The sequence below is a fragment of the Chanodichthys erythropterus genome, chromosome 11 (genome assembly GCF_024489055.1).
Source record: "Chanodichthys erythropterus isolate Z2021 chromosome 11, ASM2448905v1, whole genome shotgun sequence".
In the NCBI taxonomy this organism is placed as follows: Eukaryota; Metazoa; Chordata; class Actinopteri; order Cypriniformes; family Xenocyprididae; genus Chanodichthys; species Chanodichthys erythropterus.
In genome coordinates, this window is record NC_090231.1 from 33,521,396 (window position 1) to 33,540,555 (window position 19,160).

The 19,160-nt window shown below is 37.2% G+C and overlaps 1 protein-coding gene across 1 annotated transcript; it reads right to left on the bottom strand.

Moving 5' to 3' along the window:
- Positions 1-4: 4 nt before the first annotated feature.
- Positions 5-15,697, bottom strand: strc1 (stereocilin 1). The gene is made up of 25 exons (XM_067399484.1): positions 15,232-15,697; positions 13,781-13,843; positions 13,481-13,591; positions 13,219-13,373; positions 12,455-12,641; positions 11,503-11,618; positions 11,195-11,324; positions 10,869-11,051; positions 9,202-9,240; positions 7,513-7,689; positions 7,263-7,403; positions 5,830-5,891; positions 5,555-5,690; positions 5,202-5,290; positions 4,971-5,106; positions 4,548-4,744; positions 4,353-4,443; positions 4,046-4,208; positions 3,699-3,874; positions 3,306-3,461; positions 2,534-2,676; positions 2,275-2,423; positions 1,957-2,054; positions 683-833; positions 5-504 (listed from the first exon to the last, which is right to left on the bottom strand). The coding sequence occupies exons 1-25, from the start codon at positions 15,694-15,696 to the stop codon at positions 401-403; spliced, it is 3,618 nt and encodes a 1,205-aa protein (XP_067255585.1). The 5' UTR covers position 15,697; the 3' UTR covers positions 5-400.
- Between the last annotated feature and the right edge of the window lie 3,463 nt (positions 15,698-19,160).

Sequence of the window (19,160 nt, forward strand, 5' to 3'; positions counted from 1 at the left end):
TCTGATATTTTTCCAGCATTACATTGCATGAAGTCTGTTAAAGCAGTTAAAAAAGTAAATAAATATTAATAAAAACAAGAAAAAGTAGAATATAAAGCATAAGTCAAACCAAATACAGATCTAGAATGATACATTAATCTCCAAGTAAGCAATTATTCAAAAACAATCAAACAAAATCACATTATCACGACTGACCAACTATTATAAAGTGCTGAAAGAAGTTACTTTTCTCATACTTTTTTCCAATTTCATGGAACCCATTTTAAATTACATTCAGCATTTTAAAAGTGCTGAAAAAAAAAATATATAATTTACAGTCTTAAAGTTATATGATATTGCACATGTTTGGAAAGAAGAGTTCGACTGAGTATAGCAGCAATTCAGCAGCGACAGACCAAACTCATCCCAGAGGGTTAGCAGGAGAAAGCAACAACAGCATTATTAGGATGCTGGTGGAGAGGTAGAGAAAAGGACAGGGGTGCACTGCAACTCCCAGGGACAAGTCTGAAAAGATACACAAATGTGAGACATTTAACATTTGAGAGTGACTACTCTCAAAAATATCCAACTATCAACCATTCAGGTTTGAGACTGCTCACACATTTAACTATACAAAAAATATTAATTTAATTCATTTGGAATAAAAGAGTTTTTCCTTCTTTCACAACAGGAGTGAAAGTACCTCTGATATCAATAGGTTTGTCCTCTGCGGGGTTGAGAACCATGGACAGGGCTGTCTGCTGTACTAGAGATAGAGCGTTGCGCTGGGGGTTAGTTACAGCAATGGCCTGTTCATATGTGAACATACTAATCTGTGCCTGGTTAAACACTACCTGTGGAGAGAGAAAGTAGAAACACCAGGTAAGAATGATCCTAAAATTACTTCAAAATACTTTTAATCTTAAAAATAGAGGACATCATAAGAGAATATTTGCCCCTTCAAGCAGACTATCCTCCCCCCTCAGTTAAGATGAATGTGAAAAGAAATTTTAATTATGAAATATAATAGACTAAATAAAAAAATCACAATTGTGCCACGTGCATTGGCTTTCTAGAATTAATGTTAGGTTACTATAGCAAAATTTTTGATAAGGATAGTCTGTTTCACAAAGTCACATTTCACATGGCATATGTGACACATAACCTAGGTTACACTGAATTTCCAGCGCCACGACTAATGCAGCTAAAGCAATGATGCTACATTTCCCCATGCTTAGAGGGCCCTGATAGCACAAGTGCATCTCTGTAACGTCTATTTGATGTGAGTGTTTGCTCATCTGCAATACGTCTATAGGACGTTTCCTGTCAGATGTCAAATAGACGTTGAAAATAGAAAATATCTTTAAGATGTTTATGATTTAGAATGTATGTAAAAGACGTCTTAAAGACGTCTATCAGATGTTTGTAAACAGCAGATGCTTTCCAGATGAAGTGATCTTTAACAGACATCTTGCTAACATACCGCTAACGTTTGTCACCGGTTGCAGTTGTATTATTAGGCTGTTCTTAAAGCACCAGTTAAACGGACCAAGTGAGTGAGTATTTCAGTTAATTATGTATCTTCACTACGTAATTAATTATATTTGGTGGTGGTGGTCTTATGGTAACCACATGGTAAACCCACTGAAATTGCATATCTAACATATTTAAGTATTTATAAATGATGGTCTTAAACGTGTTTATATCATTGATATCAATGCTGTAATATTATTTAATGCTCTGCCATCTGTAAGTTGCTCAGTAGCTTTCAGTTTCATAGTTATAGTAACAACAGGTTTGTTTACGCCTACAGATACATAAATGTGGCACTGCGTATGTCATCACCCCCTTTCATTTCTTCAGACGTCCTTCTCGTCTGTGCTTCGTTGGAGCAGACTCAGTCCCAATAACAGTTATAAACACAATCAAATATGCATTATATGCTTCAGGGTGAGGCAAGAGAAAAGAAGTACTAACTGCAAATTTGCCCGCTGGGATGAGAGAGATGGCAAGAGGGGAGATTCCTTCTATTTGTTCCCTCACCAAAGCAGACATGGCTATATCAGGCAGCCCCGCTACAGAAATGAGGAAAGTGCACAAAAACACTATGTATAACCAAAAAACAGCAACTCTGTACTAAAAAGAGCAAATAAGGCACAATGTTCTTTATGCTATTGGTGATAATAAACAATTCACTTAACGATTAACTAGTATTAGCTACTCCCTAGCATTCCCCTTGGGTAAAGTGCTTTGGGAATCAAAACAAACTTTCTGATTACAAGCTCTGAGCTGTACCTGCAATCACTCCAATCTCAATAAAGACCTCTGATCCCCAGGAGCTGACCGGTCCAAATGCCAAGCTATGACTGAGCAGTCCTATCAATCTCTGCAGCTGCTCCTCAGAACAGGACAAACGCAAACGGCCCAGCCACAAAACTGCCTTACTAAAATGAGAAAACAACACATTTCCACATTTCACATTCAGCACAAGAGAAAAAAAATGTATTGTATGAACCATACAAACAACATATTAGAGTTTATTAGGTAATTAAACCTGAATTCCACTGGATTCAAGCTGCGCATGACTGATGCATCAATCCCACACACAATGTGCCCCAAAGCCACAAAAGTGCTGGAGTCTAACTGGCCAGGAGTCTTTCTGGTTGAGTTCAGCACCGTAGAGAATAATGTTTTCAACTGCAATTGCAAAACAGAGGACAATCACATATACTATAAAAGTTTGGGGTCAGTAACAGTAAGTTTTTTTTTTTTTTTTTTTTTAAAGAATTAAATACTTTTATTTGATCAAAAGTGACAGTAAAGACTTTTACATTGTTACAAAAAAAAAAACTACTATTTCAAATAAATGCTGTTCTTTTGAACTTTACATTCACAGTTTATCACAAAAATATTAAGCAGTACAACTCTGTTCTATATTGATAATAATAATAAATGTTTTTGGGCACCAGACCAACATATTAGAATTATTTCTGAAAGATCATGTGACACTGAAGACTATAGTAATGATGCTGAAAATGATTATTTTAAATTGTAATAATATCTCACAATATTTCTCTTTTACTACTTTTTTTTTTAATTAAGCAGCCTTGGTGAGCATAAGGGACTTCCATGGAAAACATTAAAAAATCTTACCCACCCTAAAAGTTGGGTGAATGGTATAGTGTACATTAATAGATAAAGGAATGAATAACAGCAGGCTTCTCAAAGTCAGTCATCATATTTACACTAATTAGTAGCTGTGTCTTACAAATGGCAACTGTACCAGCCATCATAGCTCACTTGCAACGTTTTCATCAACATTTTACCTGTCTGCTGGTCCATGTGTTGAGAGCCCCCATAGCTGAAATTGACTGAATTTCAGACAGTCTAAGAGAGGCCAATTCGTCAAGTGAGAGCTGAGTGGCAATGTGACCCAACTGAGAGATCACAGAAGAGTTAAAAGAGGAAGGCTTCCCATATACCTAAAAAATAAAAAAAAGAAAAAAACACAGCCACTTATATTATACTGTAGGTGTGCAAAATTTTACAGAATATCACCAAAATTTAATCGGGATTTCCACCAAGTGGAAAGTAGAAATTGAAAACGAGGATATGTCTAATGATTTGAATCATCAAAAGGTCTCTCAACTCTAATCAATGTAAAACACTTGTGAGAATGTCATTTAGAAGCATATGAAGTGATGGAGAAAATCAGGCACCTCCTTGGTCTTCGTAAGGAGCACTGATAGCTGGTACGGACTGAAAAATGGATCCTGGCCAATGAGCTCCAAGCACCTCCGAAAAGCAGCTGGTGGCATGTTTCTAAGGCTATCAATAGTCCAGGCAGCAGGTTGTGTCACATGTAGGTTCTCACAAGTGGGGATCAGCCCAGGAACTAAGACACAGAGAAAGGAAGAGAGATGAAATGTACAGGGTTAAGTGGTAAAAAGTGTGAGATGACAAGCCATATTCCTGCATTATATCCCTTCACACTCTGTTATTTATTTAAAGTGAAGAGAATAACTTAAACAGATTATATTCTGTCAAGGCAGAAGATTGTACTTACAAGTGGTGAGTCCTGCTCTGAGGAAGCCGAGGAAGAACTGAAGCACAAACTGCTGCTTGTCAAACAGCTCGGAGGGTTTCTGACACAGAGAACCAAGCTCTCCACTCTCCCACTGCTGCTGACTCAGGAACAGCTTCTCAATGCGCTCTAAGTTCATCAAACCCTGAAGACACATGTAAAAAGGTCAAAACACAGACTTGCAGTGATCGAAAAAACTTGGTCAGTTGGTCATGACTCATGAGGTACAGTACATCTATTCAGATGATATGTAGCTGTGTCAGACACAAAAAAATATCTGGTCACTTACTAAGGGGATGAGTTTAATACTCTCATTCGGAAGGAAAAACAAAAAGCGGTCCACTTGGTTCAGTGTCTCTGATGTCCATTTTGTTACAGGGCTTTGTGGAAAAAAGCAGTACAGTTCATTTTTATGAGGCATGTAATATTTCTGGGTTTGATGTCATTTTAAGATCTCAGTGATTGAAGTTTTATCTGTCCTTACCCAAATGTCCCCGGTTCCACTAGCATTCTCGCCACCAGGACTCTTTTACTGACATTGTAGCAGAATCCTCGTAGGAACTCCAGACTATCAACAAAGAAGCTCCTATCCAAATTCGAAAACATTTCATCTGCCACAAATGTAGCCACGACACCAAGCGAACGAAACTCCTCTTCAGTGTACAGGCCAGAGTACATATTCTGATGAGAAAACCAAAGAAAAAGTGGTTGCTTACAGATTAAAAGAGACTACAATACTTAACCAACTGGCATTAAAGGTCTTTATAAAAGTGCAGGTCACGCAATAAATTAAACTGGTAAACAAAAGTAGTTCCGTAGTTGTTAACCCTATCAAAATCATTAACTGGGATGGTCACCAACAAAAAATATAAACATGACATCTAGACCGTAAAACGAGGGTCTTTACCAGTCTTTGAACCATCTTGTCCACCAGGACAGCTTGTTTGTTGCTAGGAAGCAGCAGGAAGAAATGTGGATGCTGTACTATCATTTTCCTCAGGGAATCCATCTTATCTGGAGGAAATTTCTTAATGGTGCTCAGCCTTTAGACAATGACATTAAATTTAACATGTGAAGACATGATTATATACACACGTACAGTGTAAATCCATTTTAACTGAGTTGAATTTTGACTCACGGAAGTGACAGAGCAATCTGAGAGCCCAAATCTCCAAGTAACTCTGGGAAGAAGTCAAACTGATACAGATCCTCAATTATACACTTTATCTATAGTACAGAAAGGAAAAAGAAACTTTTGTAAAGAGAGTGCATGAGTTTTGTAGTATACAGTTTGTGCAATGCTAGATCCAATAATCAGGATTCAAGACATCTCTACTCAATTTACAGGCAGGCCTACACTAAATTTTATAGATTCAGTGAACAGATTTAGTAAGGGCTTGATAAAATAAAGAAGAAACTAATATTAAACAAAATAATAACTAAATCTGAATCATTTAGGTCTTGAATTTGAATGTAGGTTTACTAGCATACCAGTGAAGGGTGAAGTGGCACAGGAAGCTCTTTCAGAAATGTCAGAATGTCATGTATAGGAGATAGAGACGCCAGGTTTTGGAACAATCTTGTAAGGTCTGTGCAATCCACTCCCGTAGCCATTGTCCCCAGAGACCTGTCGTGTCAGAGAGAGAGAGAGACAGAGAGAGGGAGAGAGACATGATTACTTAATTTAACTCTGAACTTAAACAAGCATTCAGTACTTTACTGAGCAGTGCCATGATTCATACATAAATACAGAAAGGCCAACTTACACAAATTCCTGTTGTGAGAGGCTTGGGTGGGATAGGATAGCCTCTTTAAAGAGAACTTTAGCCTGTTGAATGAAAAAATATATATCTATATAATTATGTTACTGGAACAATCATGGGTTTAAGATGTTAATAAAGCCTACATTGTAAGACATCATTGTAAATCGTTTGGAAATATAAAGGCTGTTTTGAATGCTTTATATTTAAGCTTGAATTGCTTTGATGGTAGGAAAATGACTTATTAAGAACGTTACCTATAGGTCAGAAGGCAAATTACTGTAACTTGTTCAATATTTATACATACATTAACAGTTTAATCAGTTACAAGGTGGATTACAAACACTTTCATGCTTAATGTCCTGGAAAAAGGGACCAACAGTACTACAGCAACTCAAGTTGGTTTCCATCTTATTTTCAGCTATGTGAACATGGTATGCAAACAGAAGATCCTGTGTCTATTGTGCTAAATCAGACACAACAAAGAAGCTTATGCTCCATTATTAATAATTAAACCAGTAATTAGACACTGTAGTATTGTACTGATCTCTGTGGTAATAGAGTATCATGACGAAAAACACATTTGTTAAGTTCAAGCACACCTTTAGTCAGAACAACTTGATCGGAAAAATATATGTTGCCACTCAGATCTGAACAAGATCTGTAGTTCCTGAAGGAAATACCAGTACTTAAAAGGCAGCAAATGATTAGTGTTAAAAGTTTTACATGAGGTTGTGTTTTAGGTTTTAATTCTGCGCTAATGAAATGTTGCATTAGAGCCATCGTCTTGTTAACTTTCGGCTGCGCACAAGAATCAAAACAAGAACATTACATTGGCTTTACATTTGATTCATTAGAGTCCTGAAAAAAAAATATATATATATCATGGTTTCCACAAAAATATTAAGCAGCACAACTGTTTTCACCATTGATTATAATAAGAAATGTTTCTTGAGCTCCAAATCAGCATATTAGAATGATTTTTGAAGGATCATGTGACACTGTAAACTGGAGTAATGATGCTGAAAATTCAGCTTTGCTATCACAGGAATAAACTTCATTTTAAAATTTAATCCAACAGAAAACAGTGAATTTAAATTGTAATAATATTTTTTTACTGTATTTTAAACAAATGCAGCCTTGGTGAGCATAAGATGTTATTTCAAAAGCATAAAAAATTATACACAAGGAAGAAAAGACAAATCACAATTCAATGTGCAAATAAATAGAAAGAAAAAGACAGTAGGGAAATATTATAATGATATCATTACTGTCATCACTGCCACAGTCAATGGGATACTGTCAAACTTAATAATATACATCTTAATTTAAAATAAAGCACACATTTAAAATGTATTAAAAGAATATAAAAACCTTGCAAGTTGCCTTGCAAATACTGTAATTGTAGTTGATAAACAAAGTGTGTGTGACTAACATACCTGCTGTGTGTTCCAGAGGCGAGTGCTTACAGCAGTGTCTCTGACCAGAAGGAGAGGGACTTGGGGAATCACACTGAGGAGTGGAGTGCTAGAGAGCAAAAGTTTGACTTTATCCATCCACTGGGACACAGAACTAGAACCCTGAAAGAAGGCGGCAGAGAAATTCACAACATTTGTATCGCTACAATAAATGCTGAGATGTCTGTGTTCAGAAGCCTAAAGAAAATATCTGCTCGAATGAGTCTCTTACCCAGAGCCTGCAGATGATGGCGTTCACCTGAGGGGGGGTGAGCCCAGGCGTCTGAAGGCTCATGCCAGGTAACGCTTCCAGCAGAACATCAGACGGTAAAGTCCACAGAGTCTCCACCTTTACTCCACTCACAAGAGAACCCAGCATAGACAAATGGCCAGAGCCAGGCAGAGCCAGCTGAGAGGAAGCACAAACATCACACGGATAATATTTCTAAGATACACAATGTTCAGTACTGTTGAGAATTTAACATAAACTGGGGTCTGCATATTTGAGAAGTTTTTATAAAATGTATTTTAAGGGCTGACAAAATGACATATTAATGCAATATGCATAATAATTACATGCATAATCATTCACCAAATTTGACATTCTGCTTATTCTGCTTTCTAAAGACTACTAAGAAATCATGAGATTAATTGCGATTATTTTATTATATTGACAGTACCATTTTTTTAAATCTGCATTTAAAAAAAAAAGAAATTAGATTTCGGATACGCTGTCAACTTAATAAAAAGTATAAATTTTCCAGATAATATTTTAACAATTTACAATAGTCATTTTATTTAAAAACATGTTTATCACACGTAATATTTTTCTCACACAGAATGAATCCGTTTTTTAAATAAATACCCTACCCAACAAGTTTGGGTACAATACTATTTTTTTTTTTAAATACCTACTATAATTAGCACTTTTACACTGTTAAAAACCTTATATTTTAAATAAATGTTATTGTTTTCAACATTCTATTCATCAAAGTGTCAGTTTCCACAAAAGTATTAAGCAGCAGAAGTGCATCAAAAATTAGAATCATTACTTAAGGATCATGTGACTCTAAAGACTGAAGTGATGACTGCTTAAAATTCAGCTTTGCCATTATAGAAATAAATTACATTTAAAAAAATATTCAAATAGGAAACAGTTATTTCAAATTGTAATAGTATTTCACGATATTTTTGTTTTTACTGCATTTTTGATCAAATAAATGCAGTTCTGGAAAGACTTCTTTCAAAAACCTAAAAATATACCAATCCCAAACTTCACAATGGTAATTTGTTTGTACAGCTGCCTTTATATTTTAGAAATGGGGTCCCTCGGAAAGAGATCATCACCATTTGGGGGTAGTAGTCATCAAAAAGCTTGAAAATCCTTTACATAACCAAATGTAACCATCTTTATGTTAATTTAATTGACATGTGCCATAAGCAAGCAGTCTATATTTCAAAAACAGTTACTTCCTTTAGGTGTCTCAGTGACGTCACACATCTGAAAGACACTCACTAGTGACACCCTATCTGACCTACTTCACAATGTTCCCTTAAACCTTAGACACAAAATACAAAGGGCCGCTTGATAACTTCCTTGTGCCTGGTGTAATCCCATACCTCGAGGATCTGCCAAATCACATGGATCATATAAGTATAAATGTTACATGCACTTTCAAACACAAAGTAAATTGTAAAGAGTAACTGACGGGTCAGTGTAAGTGCATGTGAGGCCAATGCAATTGTCCTCAAAACACCCCAGAGTTGATTATGCTGGGTTGTGGGCCAGCTGGCTAAGGGAAAGTGCTGACATCTCAAATGCAGACACACACATGAATGTTCACAGGGGCTAGGAAATCTTCTCAAAAAAACATCAGAGCAAGCAAAGCTTTCCTCAACCTCACAGCAAAGATTTACTTACACTCAGATTGGCCGAGATCTTGTCGATGATAACACCAGCCTTTATGAAAAAAAAAAAAAAAACAATACTCTGATTAATAGGCAGTGAATAAAGCAGTGCATTATTAAGTAATGAAATAATATGAAGAACAAATATTCTGATAAAGCCTCTTATATTAATTCTTAGTTATACTTTTATTTAACTAAAAAACATTTATTGACTTATACAAAGACATTCTCCCTTTCAACCTATAGACTCTCTATGAACATCTGAAGCTTTCTGTTTTTTTGTTTTGTTTTTTCCATTGTGCTACCATTCTCTGCCTTCCTTATGTCTTGGGTGCACGTTGAGATGCAGAATTTGGTCATGCAGAAATGATTAAAGCAGTTGAGCAGTGACACAGTCCTCTACCTATATCAGATACCATGGCTCCTCTGACAGCAGTCTTCCATCTGTTGCAAAGCCCTCGAAACTAAACCCACACTGCCCATTTGTGACCTTTGACCTCTACTCCATATCAACATCCACTAGGGTATACTCAGTGTCCAAAATTAACATGCCCATTGCAAAATGCAAGTAAAAATTGCAATTAGGCAAGCAAATAAAAATAAAACTAGCTGGCTCATATAGCTTTATTAGGAACTGCAGCATTACATGGGGTAGATGAAGTTGTAAGAATGATAGTCTGACTCTTGCCAATGTAACATGAAAGATTTAAATAAAAATGTGTGACAATGTTGAATATTTCTCACACCACACTAACAAAATTAAGATTTTGTGATAGTTTCTCTGAGACAAATACTAATTCATTTTGTGTATGATACACAACATATCAATTCATTTATTATTTTCTTCAATTTGTCTTTTGTATTGTATTTTTTATTTCTTTGAACCTTTTCATAACATACCCATTTATAACCATAAACCATATTTTAACCATGTCATAACCATATTTAAAAAAAAAAAAAAAAAATCATTTTTATGTAAACACTTAATGAAAGTATGAAAGTACTATGACTGACACAGTTACTTGTCCGTGCTGTTTGTCATAAATATGCTAGGATTTTTTTATTTTATTTTAATAGGGGCAAATGTATATTCTTAATAAATGCAAAATATAGTTTTATAGCTGGTGAGAAATATTTATGGCCTATACATTTTTATTTGCCTTTGGCAGGTGGTGCAAAAAGTTCATTTTGGACCCTGGGTATGCTATATCTAATACTTACAAAAACAGATTAAAGACCCAAAAACGATAACTATAAAGATAATTATAAAAATAACTATATCTGCATCCATACCAACATACAATATAGTTCTGTTTTTTTTTCTAAGTGCTTGCAGCAGTTTTGTTGTCTGCTGTCTTTAAAGCAGGGTGGATTCTGATTGGCTTTGTTTTTATCATTCATCAGCTGGAAAAAAATCATTCTGAATGTGATTCCAACATATTGTTTCTCTATGCCTTTATCATTATAGCTGTGATGTGAACTCTGCTATTCTTTTATATTTAGAAAGATTTTGATCAATCTTCATCATTATAGTTACTGTCCTTGGTGTGATTGGGCCTTACGACTTACGATATATATATAGACGTTGTAAGCTAAATATGTTTTCAGATAAAGTTACTGGTTTTATTTATTTAAGCATGTAATACTGTAAGTGATTTAACATTTTCATATAGTGTGTACCTGTGCTGGGGTGAAAGGCACAGAGGCGAGGGTGCTAAGTGCAGGCATGAGCTGGGATAAGGTGAGCTGTTGCAGGACACTGGATCCCAGTAGGGGCAGAAAAGGGGCAAGTTGAGAGACTCTCTGAGGAGAGAGACTAGAGGGAGACTGCAGCTCAGATGCATTCAAGACCAAACTGGATATCTGGATTCAAAAGGAAAAATAACCAAAAACACCAGAGGCTACTTAGATGTACCACTGAGGTCAAATTATTCAAGAGGGAATCGTGTAAATATAGAAGACAATGATAAATAATGAGAGAACTGATCTGGACCATGTTCACTAACCATATTGCTAGGAAAACTAAATCCCTGGATTGCACATGTTCTAATGTTGTCCTGGATCACTGAAAAGGCTTCTGTTCCTGCATATGCCATCAGATCGCTGGGGTGAGCCAGACAGGACAGATTACCTAACCTGGGGTGTGAGAGGAAACAAAAATTGTGTCATGATGCTTAATGTCTTAATCTTTTTTGCAATTCCAAGAGCCAAATCTGAAAAAAATAAAAAAATAAATAAACAATAATAATAAAAAAAAATACAAGAAATCATATTGTTTTAATTTTAATGGAGTAAAACAACATATTTAGCTAACCTCCTGAACTGGCCTACAGTGAGATTACTGAAGGCTCCAGTGAGACTCTGAGCAATGAACAGCTGCTTGAGGAGACCCAGTGTGTTATTTTTTAAGACATCCAAACCATCCAGCAGCTAAGAAAAAAAAACACAGACCATGAGGACAAGAGTATGTCATAAGTCATAATTTAAAACTTTATATATTTACTTTAAGTCATTTGGTCAAAATGGTCATTTTAAGCTTCGACAATACGTTTCGTATTAAGTTATGTATTATTCTGTATTAAATCTATTTGTGAATTATGAAATGCCCCGTTTGTCCTAAATGGAAAGCAGTTAAAGGTGCTCTAGAATTTAAAATTGAATTTACCTTGGCATAGTTAAATAATTAAAGTTCTGTACATGGAAATGACATACAGTGAGTCTCAAACACCATTGTTTCCTCCTTCTTATGTAAATTTGATTTGTGCAAAAGACCACTGAAAAACAGGCGAATCTCAACATAACACCAACTGTGACGCAACAGTCGGGATCATTAATATGTACGCCCCCAATATTTGCATATGCCAGCCCATGTTCAAGGCAAGCCAGTATTAACGTCTGGAGCTGCAGAGCAAAATCAACAGACATTATGCAGGTATTGTGAAGCAAGGACAATAGGCAGTTATAATAAAAAAATCTATGGGGTATTTTGAGCTAAAACTTCACAGATACATCTTGTGAAATAGGGTTCTAGGGCACCTTTAATATATGGAAGTGTTAGCACCACAGTCTTATTCAATGTCCACTACACAGTTCTACACATTCTTAATTTATGCATCTCCGTGTTTATTTATTGAAAACAGACTACGAGGGCATGTCTGTTACAATGAACCAGTGGCAAGCATTGGCATTTTACCCAACAGAGCTGTCTGAGGGTTAACCGGAGCCAGATGGGTTCAGGTATCTTAGCAAGGTGTTGGGGCTGTTACCTGAGCAGGTGAGAGGTTCTGGAAGCTCTGGAAGGGCAGATAGGCGATCAGGTTACCAGTGTCTCTGATAAAGGATAAGCCGCCGGCTGTCACATTAAGCAAGCTCATAGATTGACTAAACCATCGACCAAATGCTTGCTGCTGCTCCAGGGAAAGGTTTTTGATGCTGAAGTTAATGATGCTTAACCTGGAGAAAAGTAGGGGAGCGGAGATGTTTTAAACAATTTAAATTATGTTTAAAACCCAAAATGTTGTGTAGTGCTGTTAACTATTGTTAACTAAAACTAAAAAACTAGCATTTCCATTAAATGAAATAAATAAAATATAAATATTAGATGAAAAACTTATACTTAAAAAACAAGAAATGTCACCTTGGAAAATAACTGACATAAGTTAAAATTAAAGTAAAAATAAATTAAAACTAGAAAAAAAAACTAAAAAACTTTGAAAACTGAAAATATAAATTAATTAAAAATTGTAATAAATAATATAATAGTATAAAAATAATATGAAAATAACACAGATATTCTGGTGGTTAGAAATACAAAAATTATATTAATTATATTAACATATTCAATTGACTTAATTATAATATCAATTATTCCATTAGGAATTTACTCAGAATTCCCTTTTTAAAAATTTTGCAAATCAAACAGCCAATAATCATCATAAAATATAAAATAACAAAAATAAAATAACATGAAGTGGATCAAACGATTATTCTTTTAAAGCTCTTTAAATGGGTACGTATGTGTGTCACTCACACGTGGATATTGTTTTGTAGCGGAGGCATTGACATGATGTCTGAAGGTGTAGCCAGATCCAACAAAAGGCCCATTTCAGGGAACAGGTTAATATCCTTAGGCAGGTGTATTTGGAAAAGCACGGACACCATGGTGTGCAGGTAATCATCTGTTAGCTTCAAAAGAGGAAAGACTCTAAATTATATCAATGCATGCAACTTTATCATTTTTACCCTCTTGGTTTTATTCAATATACAGTGATGCAGTGTTGTGGACGGTTTACCTGCAGAGTTGCATAGTTCCTATTATAGTACTGCAGAATCTCCCTTACAATCATGACGTCCGCTGCACTAAGCACTGATCTCAAATGAGATAGAGGAATTCGAAAATACTCCTGTAATCCAATAATGAGAACTGTAATTCAAGCTTTTACTTTCATAATGATTTCAGCAATCAAAACCAGATATTTTGTACAAGTGGTAATGCGGATGGAAAAAGCAAAACATGAAATTGGCTCTGACACTTTTATGTGTTATTTTTGCAGTACAAATAAAAAACATGCAAATAAAGATTTCCATCCAACCTTGATCAGAAAAAAGTTAGTGGGCCCATCTCTTCCTATTGGCATCAGACTGATCAGAACTTTCTGAAAAACACACATGCAAAGATTCAAATGTAAATACAGTATCTTAACCATATTGTTATGTAAAATGAAAAGGACAATGACATCTCAATACGGATGGAAACAACAACATAGATTATGTATTTGTATCACAGTACCAATGTAGAGACAAATCAAATGACTTGGAGTTAATATTACATGGTAAGGAAGAGATTTAAATTATCCGGTGTCACAACTAACACCTTATACCTCATGTTGATGAGCTAGATCATGGGTCAATTACAAAATAGTGGGGAGTCCGGTAAGGGATATGCTTAATTAATAATCAGAACTAGAAGAACTTCCAGAACTAGTTCACAGTGTTGTTTTTTGGGAAACACTGGTCTAATGAAAAGGGCCCTCGCACCCGGGGCTACCTCCACCCACTGGCTTAATGAAAACAGTGAATAGTAGGTGACATGCATGTAAGCGATTAAATATAGGAGAAATATAGCAAAGTCATTTGGATGTGCCACACTTCCTGCTGCCAACAGGCGCCGCTTTGACTATTACTGAATATTGCCATGTATATGTCTTTAGGCCAGGACTATTATCAAATGTGAAGTTTGGAGCAGATCGGACATTGTATGCCTGAGTTACAACAACTTCCTGTTTCGTGGTGATAATCACATACTTTAGCACTTAGCCAAGTGTTGCATGATTTAACGTGTTTCTAGCATGTTTGGTACTGGTATGTATACAAATGTGTTTCTGGGAGTGAATTACAGTTTAAAGCATGCCATTTCCTGTTGCCAGCACGTGGCGCTACGACTAACTGAATACTGGCATAGAGATTTCTTTATGCCAGGAACCTTATCACACATGTGAAGTTTGAGGCAGGTCAGACAATGTATGCTTGAGTTACAACAGTTTCCTCTTTCATGGCGAAACATCAGAATTTGTCAGGCCGCCACGGACACGCCCTTCAACGAAAACTCAAGATCTTTAGAAATTAACATCACTTAGATAAGACTGACCATATATGATGTTGATCTGGTTAAATCTCTATGAGGAGTTAATCACAGTGTAAAACATGACATTTCCTTTTGCCCACAGGTGGTGCTTTGACTGTAATTGGATACTGGCATGTGGATGTCTCCAGGTCAGGACTCTTATCAAACATGTGAAGTTTGGGGCAGTGAAACTCAATGAAAATTCAAGATCTTCGCAATTTAACATCGCAAAAGGCCTTTAGATTAGACTGACGCGTGTGCAAAGTTTCATTAGTTTTCGAGCATGTTTAGGCCCTCAAAAATATGATTAATTTCGGAGAAGAAGAAGAATTGACTGAGCAATTACAATAGGGTCCTCACACCATCGGTGCTTGGGCCCTAATGATATGCCCTGTTCTGCCATTGAATAATAATACCAACCCCAAAGCACTGCAAAAGCACACGCTTGTTGTCAAAGTTGTTCTCATTATCCAGGTAGACGATAATTGACTCCAGCACACTGAGCCGAATATTCTCCGTCACCCCCAGAGAGGTTATCTGGCTTTCTTCTAGAGCCAACAACAGGACAACCCCCAGGCTGGTGGCCTGATGGACCACTGATGTCACCTGTGTAGTCATGAGATTCTCCAAGCGAGGTTGGAGAATCTTTATCCCACATCGCAACAGCATCCGAAGTCCCTGGATTTGACTGCCGCCTGGTTGGCAGACAGTGCTGAAGTCTCCGCTGCAGGTCCAGTTTAGCCTCTTAGCTAACTCCTTAGTTAGACATGGCTGGAGAGTTGTGGTGCTGCTACCATTTACACTTTTATTAGGGGGAGCTGTGTAGGGGGCACAGAGAGTGCCAACCCAGAGGCTGGAGGCCTCCTGAGTGATGTGGCTGAGCATGAAAGAGTCAGCACAGATAAAGGAGATAAAGTTGGCATGATCATAGTCCCAGCAGAGAGCGAGGAGAGCAGGATCCGGGAGCATCAAAGCCCAACTGGAGTACTGACACTGCTCAGCCGGGCGGAAACCAATCAGGTTCCCCCCATTCCCAGCTCCACCACCTGGGCCAGACGCAGTTAGGTTTAAGCATTGCTCCAATAACCAGGTGTTGTCTAAATTGGCCAGCAAATTCTGGAGAACTGTAACGTTGGCACATACATTCCGAGTGAAGTTTTCAGCATCAAGATCGGCGCAGAGAGCAAGGTCGCTCATGTCTACAATAATAGGCTGGCTCCAATCCGAATAGACACAAACCTGTGCCAACAAGTCAGTGGTGTTATTATTAGAGCACTCTCTAATCAGCCATTGGTTGTCGAGATGAAGAGACAACTTCTCATACAAAGGGAAGTTGCAGCAGACATTCTGACGGAAGCCTATCTGATCGTACTGCCAGCACAGAGCGACCACAGTCGGATCCACAGACGTGTTAGTCCAGGTGTTATAGTTACACCAGACTTCAGTGTTCAGCGGTGGTGGGCTCGTAGGGGGATTGCGGATAGAGTAAGTGCAATATTGCTCTACCCAAGCATTCATGCTGTTAAGCACAAGCGCAGAGACAAACGTGTGGTTAACACACACCTCATTAATGAATCGAGTTTCATCATTTTGGATACATAGAGATAACTGATCAGTGGTGACTGCTCTTACGTTCTTCCATTCTGAGTATTTGCAAGACTGAGCCACAAGGGTGTTTATGTCGATTTGTGGAGGAGGTTCAGTGCAATTGGGCTTCAGCCAGTTGTTCGTTTCACTGGAGAACACAACCATAAAGAAGTCCATACTGTCACACATTAGACCCTCAAATCTGTCCTTGTCATTATCCCAGCAGAACGTCACTATTGATGGGTCAATGGTTTCAGCAGTCCACATGTTATATGAACAATACAAGTTCACAATGTATGTGTCTGACGTGTTTGAGCAGAATTCCCAGACCCAGTCATTACTGGGATTTTTGACCAGCTCTAGCATAACTTCAACATTGTTACATACAGCAAGGATGAACGCAACATGATCATTTTCACTGCACATTGTGACCAGAGCCGGGTCCACAGCAGCACCGACAGTCCAATTCTGGTAGTTGCAGAGGAGATCGTTGAGGCTAAGGGTGGACCTCGCAACACGACTTGATTTTGCAGTGGCAGGATCACTGCAGGGCTCCATGAGAGGTAAGATGATGTTCTGGATAATGTGACATGTGTTCATCCAGACCTTTGTCACTTCGGTTTGAGAGAGCGTGCTGAGCGCTTGACACATCTGGTAAAGGACGTACGATTCCTGAGATTTTGCTGCTAAAATTGCTGCACAAAGGGTTTTGTTGAGTTGGGTTAAGTTTTGTTGTTCACAGGTGAGACTGGTTGTGGGGATGTCCACTAAGGGTGTGCCGGTACGACTGAACTGGATGCTACTTGTGGCTTGGCATTCAGGACTTGTGAAACTGCAAGGAGGAGATTCAGGAGCCAAAAACATATCCAGAAGTGACTGTCCAAAAGACCAGCTCACATTATGATTCATGCCCCTGAATACAGAAAACAAGACATAGAATGAGTTGAGAAATTGTTTCTTATTTTAGAATAAGATTAATGATGCATCATTAGGTAATTTATTTTAGTGTCCTTGTTACATATGTTACATTTACTTACTGTAATAATAACAACAGTAAATTTTGCATGATTTCACGCAACCAACCCTAAACCCTATTGTAAGTACATATTGTTTATATTACTCAGAACTGAAATGATTACACTTTATATCATTATAATGTAATGTAATATTCTTATTTAAATGTGTAAGAGGAATATGTTTTTCCAGTGACATGAAATGCAGAAGAACCAGCACACTGCTATTTCTGCTTCCAGATGATATCACATACCACATGATAAGCTGTTTGAGGTCACCTGTGTATAAAAGACAGAAGAAGACTTATTGCACTGAAAAATGTAGTCCAACATATGAGGGGGGGTATTCTTCAGTATTGAAGAACCAAACTGAACCTATGACGCACCTTGTTGACACTTCTCACTCTGGTCGAGGGTAGGCATTGCAATGCCAAACTGTAATCCGAGTTTTAGAAAATCCACTGGAGTTTGAAGCGCACTCAATATGAATTCAGACATGAATGACATCACAGGTGGAATGGTCATGTCCATAATTCTATTCCATAAGGCTAAAAGGTTGTCTGAGAGCAGATAAAGTGGGAGGTCTGAGGACAAAACATTTGTCAACATCTCCTGAAAAGAGTTTAACTGAGCCATGGTGGAGTCTGCCATTCGTAAATTAGATGTTGACATGCAGGTTTGAGCTTTAACAGAGGAGACCACTGAAAGTATCTGTTCATTTAATGCAGATGAAACAGTACTGGTTATATCTGCTTGCCATCCACAGTGCTGTCTGTCTGCCAAAACACAAACTAAAGCCTGAGGGAGAGTTTCAATGAAACTGTTAATCAGCATTGGCTGGTATATAGTGAATAAACTGTTGAATATTGTGAAGTAAGTGTCTAGATTAGTGCTGTCAATTGCGATTCTTTCACGGGGCGCTGTCATTGTGCTCGTGCTCTTTTCTTCTCTTGACAAGGATCTGATGTTCTCTATCAGCATTTTCATGTTCCTCTCAAATTCATTCTCACTCCTGGAGTTCATCTCGCTCTGTCTGATGACGGTTTTGGGTATTGAGGGTTTTCTGGAGTCACCACATGCAATCCCTTTGAAGAAGCAAAAAGGGTCACACTACCTTAGTGTTTATGCATTTACTAAAATACCAAGTAATCCATAAATTATTAGTGAAGCATGTTAAAATTACACATTACTTTTGTTTCAATTTAAATTATATGTAATAGCATGCCAATTTGAAATGTCTACATTAAAAACGTTGGTTTTAATATATTATATTCACCCTGAAAAATTACAAAACAAAAGATCACCTTAAACATTCAGAGCTGTCAGGCATTTTACATTTTACAAGTGCTGGAAAGAAAAAAGATAAATAAAAGGAAAGGAAAATGGAAAACATAAGACAAGACAGGAAAAATACTCTTACCTAAAATGATGCTAAGCATGAGCAACATTAAACTTCCTCCGTGGTGCATTTTTACTGAGAAATATCCAGATGTCCCTGCGGCTGGTTTTTAATTTATCAATAACATGGCCCCTGCCGGGTGAGACTTCATTTCCATTAATTACTATATCGTCAAAAACCTAACACAATAGACTGTGCAATACTTGTTCTGTAATGTAGCCACTCTGTGATTCCTGGACTTCGTCTCTGTTCTATCACGGCTGCCGTGTCACTGCAACTCAATCCTGCATCAATCGCCTAATTAAACAACAGCAGAAAATAGGTGCGAAACACACGGAACGGATTTGGGA

What these genes read in the sequence shown, in the direction of transcription:
- strc1 (XM_067399484.1), bottom strand. Translation starts at nt 15,696, where the DNA reads ATGCTCAGCCACATCACTCAGGAGGCCTCCAGCCTCTGGGTTGGCACT. An exon ending in CTACAAAACAATATCCACGT is followed by an intron (nt 12,642 to 13,218) that starts GTGAGTGACACA and finishes ACTTTTCTCCAG; the next exon opens with GTTAAGCATCATTAACTTCA. An exon ending in CTCTCACAACAGGAATTTGT is followed by an intron (nt 5,691 to 5,829) that starts GTAAGTTGGCCT and finishes CTGACACGACAG; the next exon opens with GTCTCTGGGGACAATGGCTA.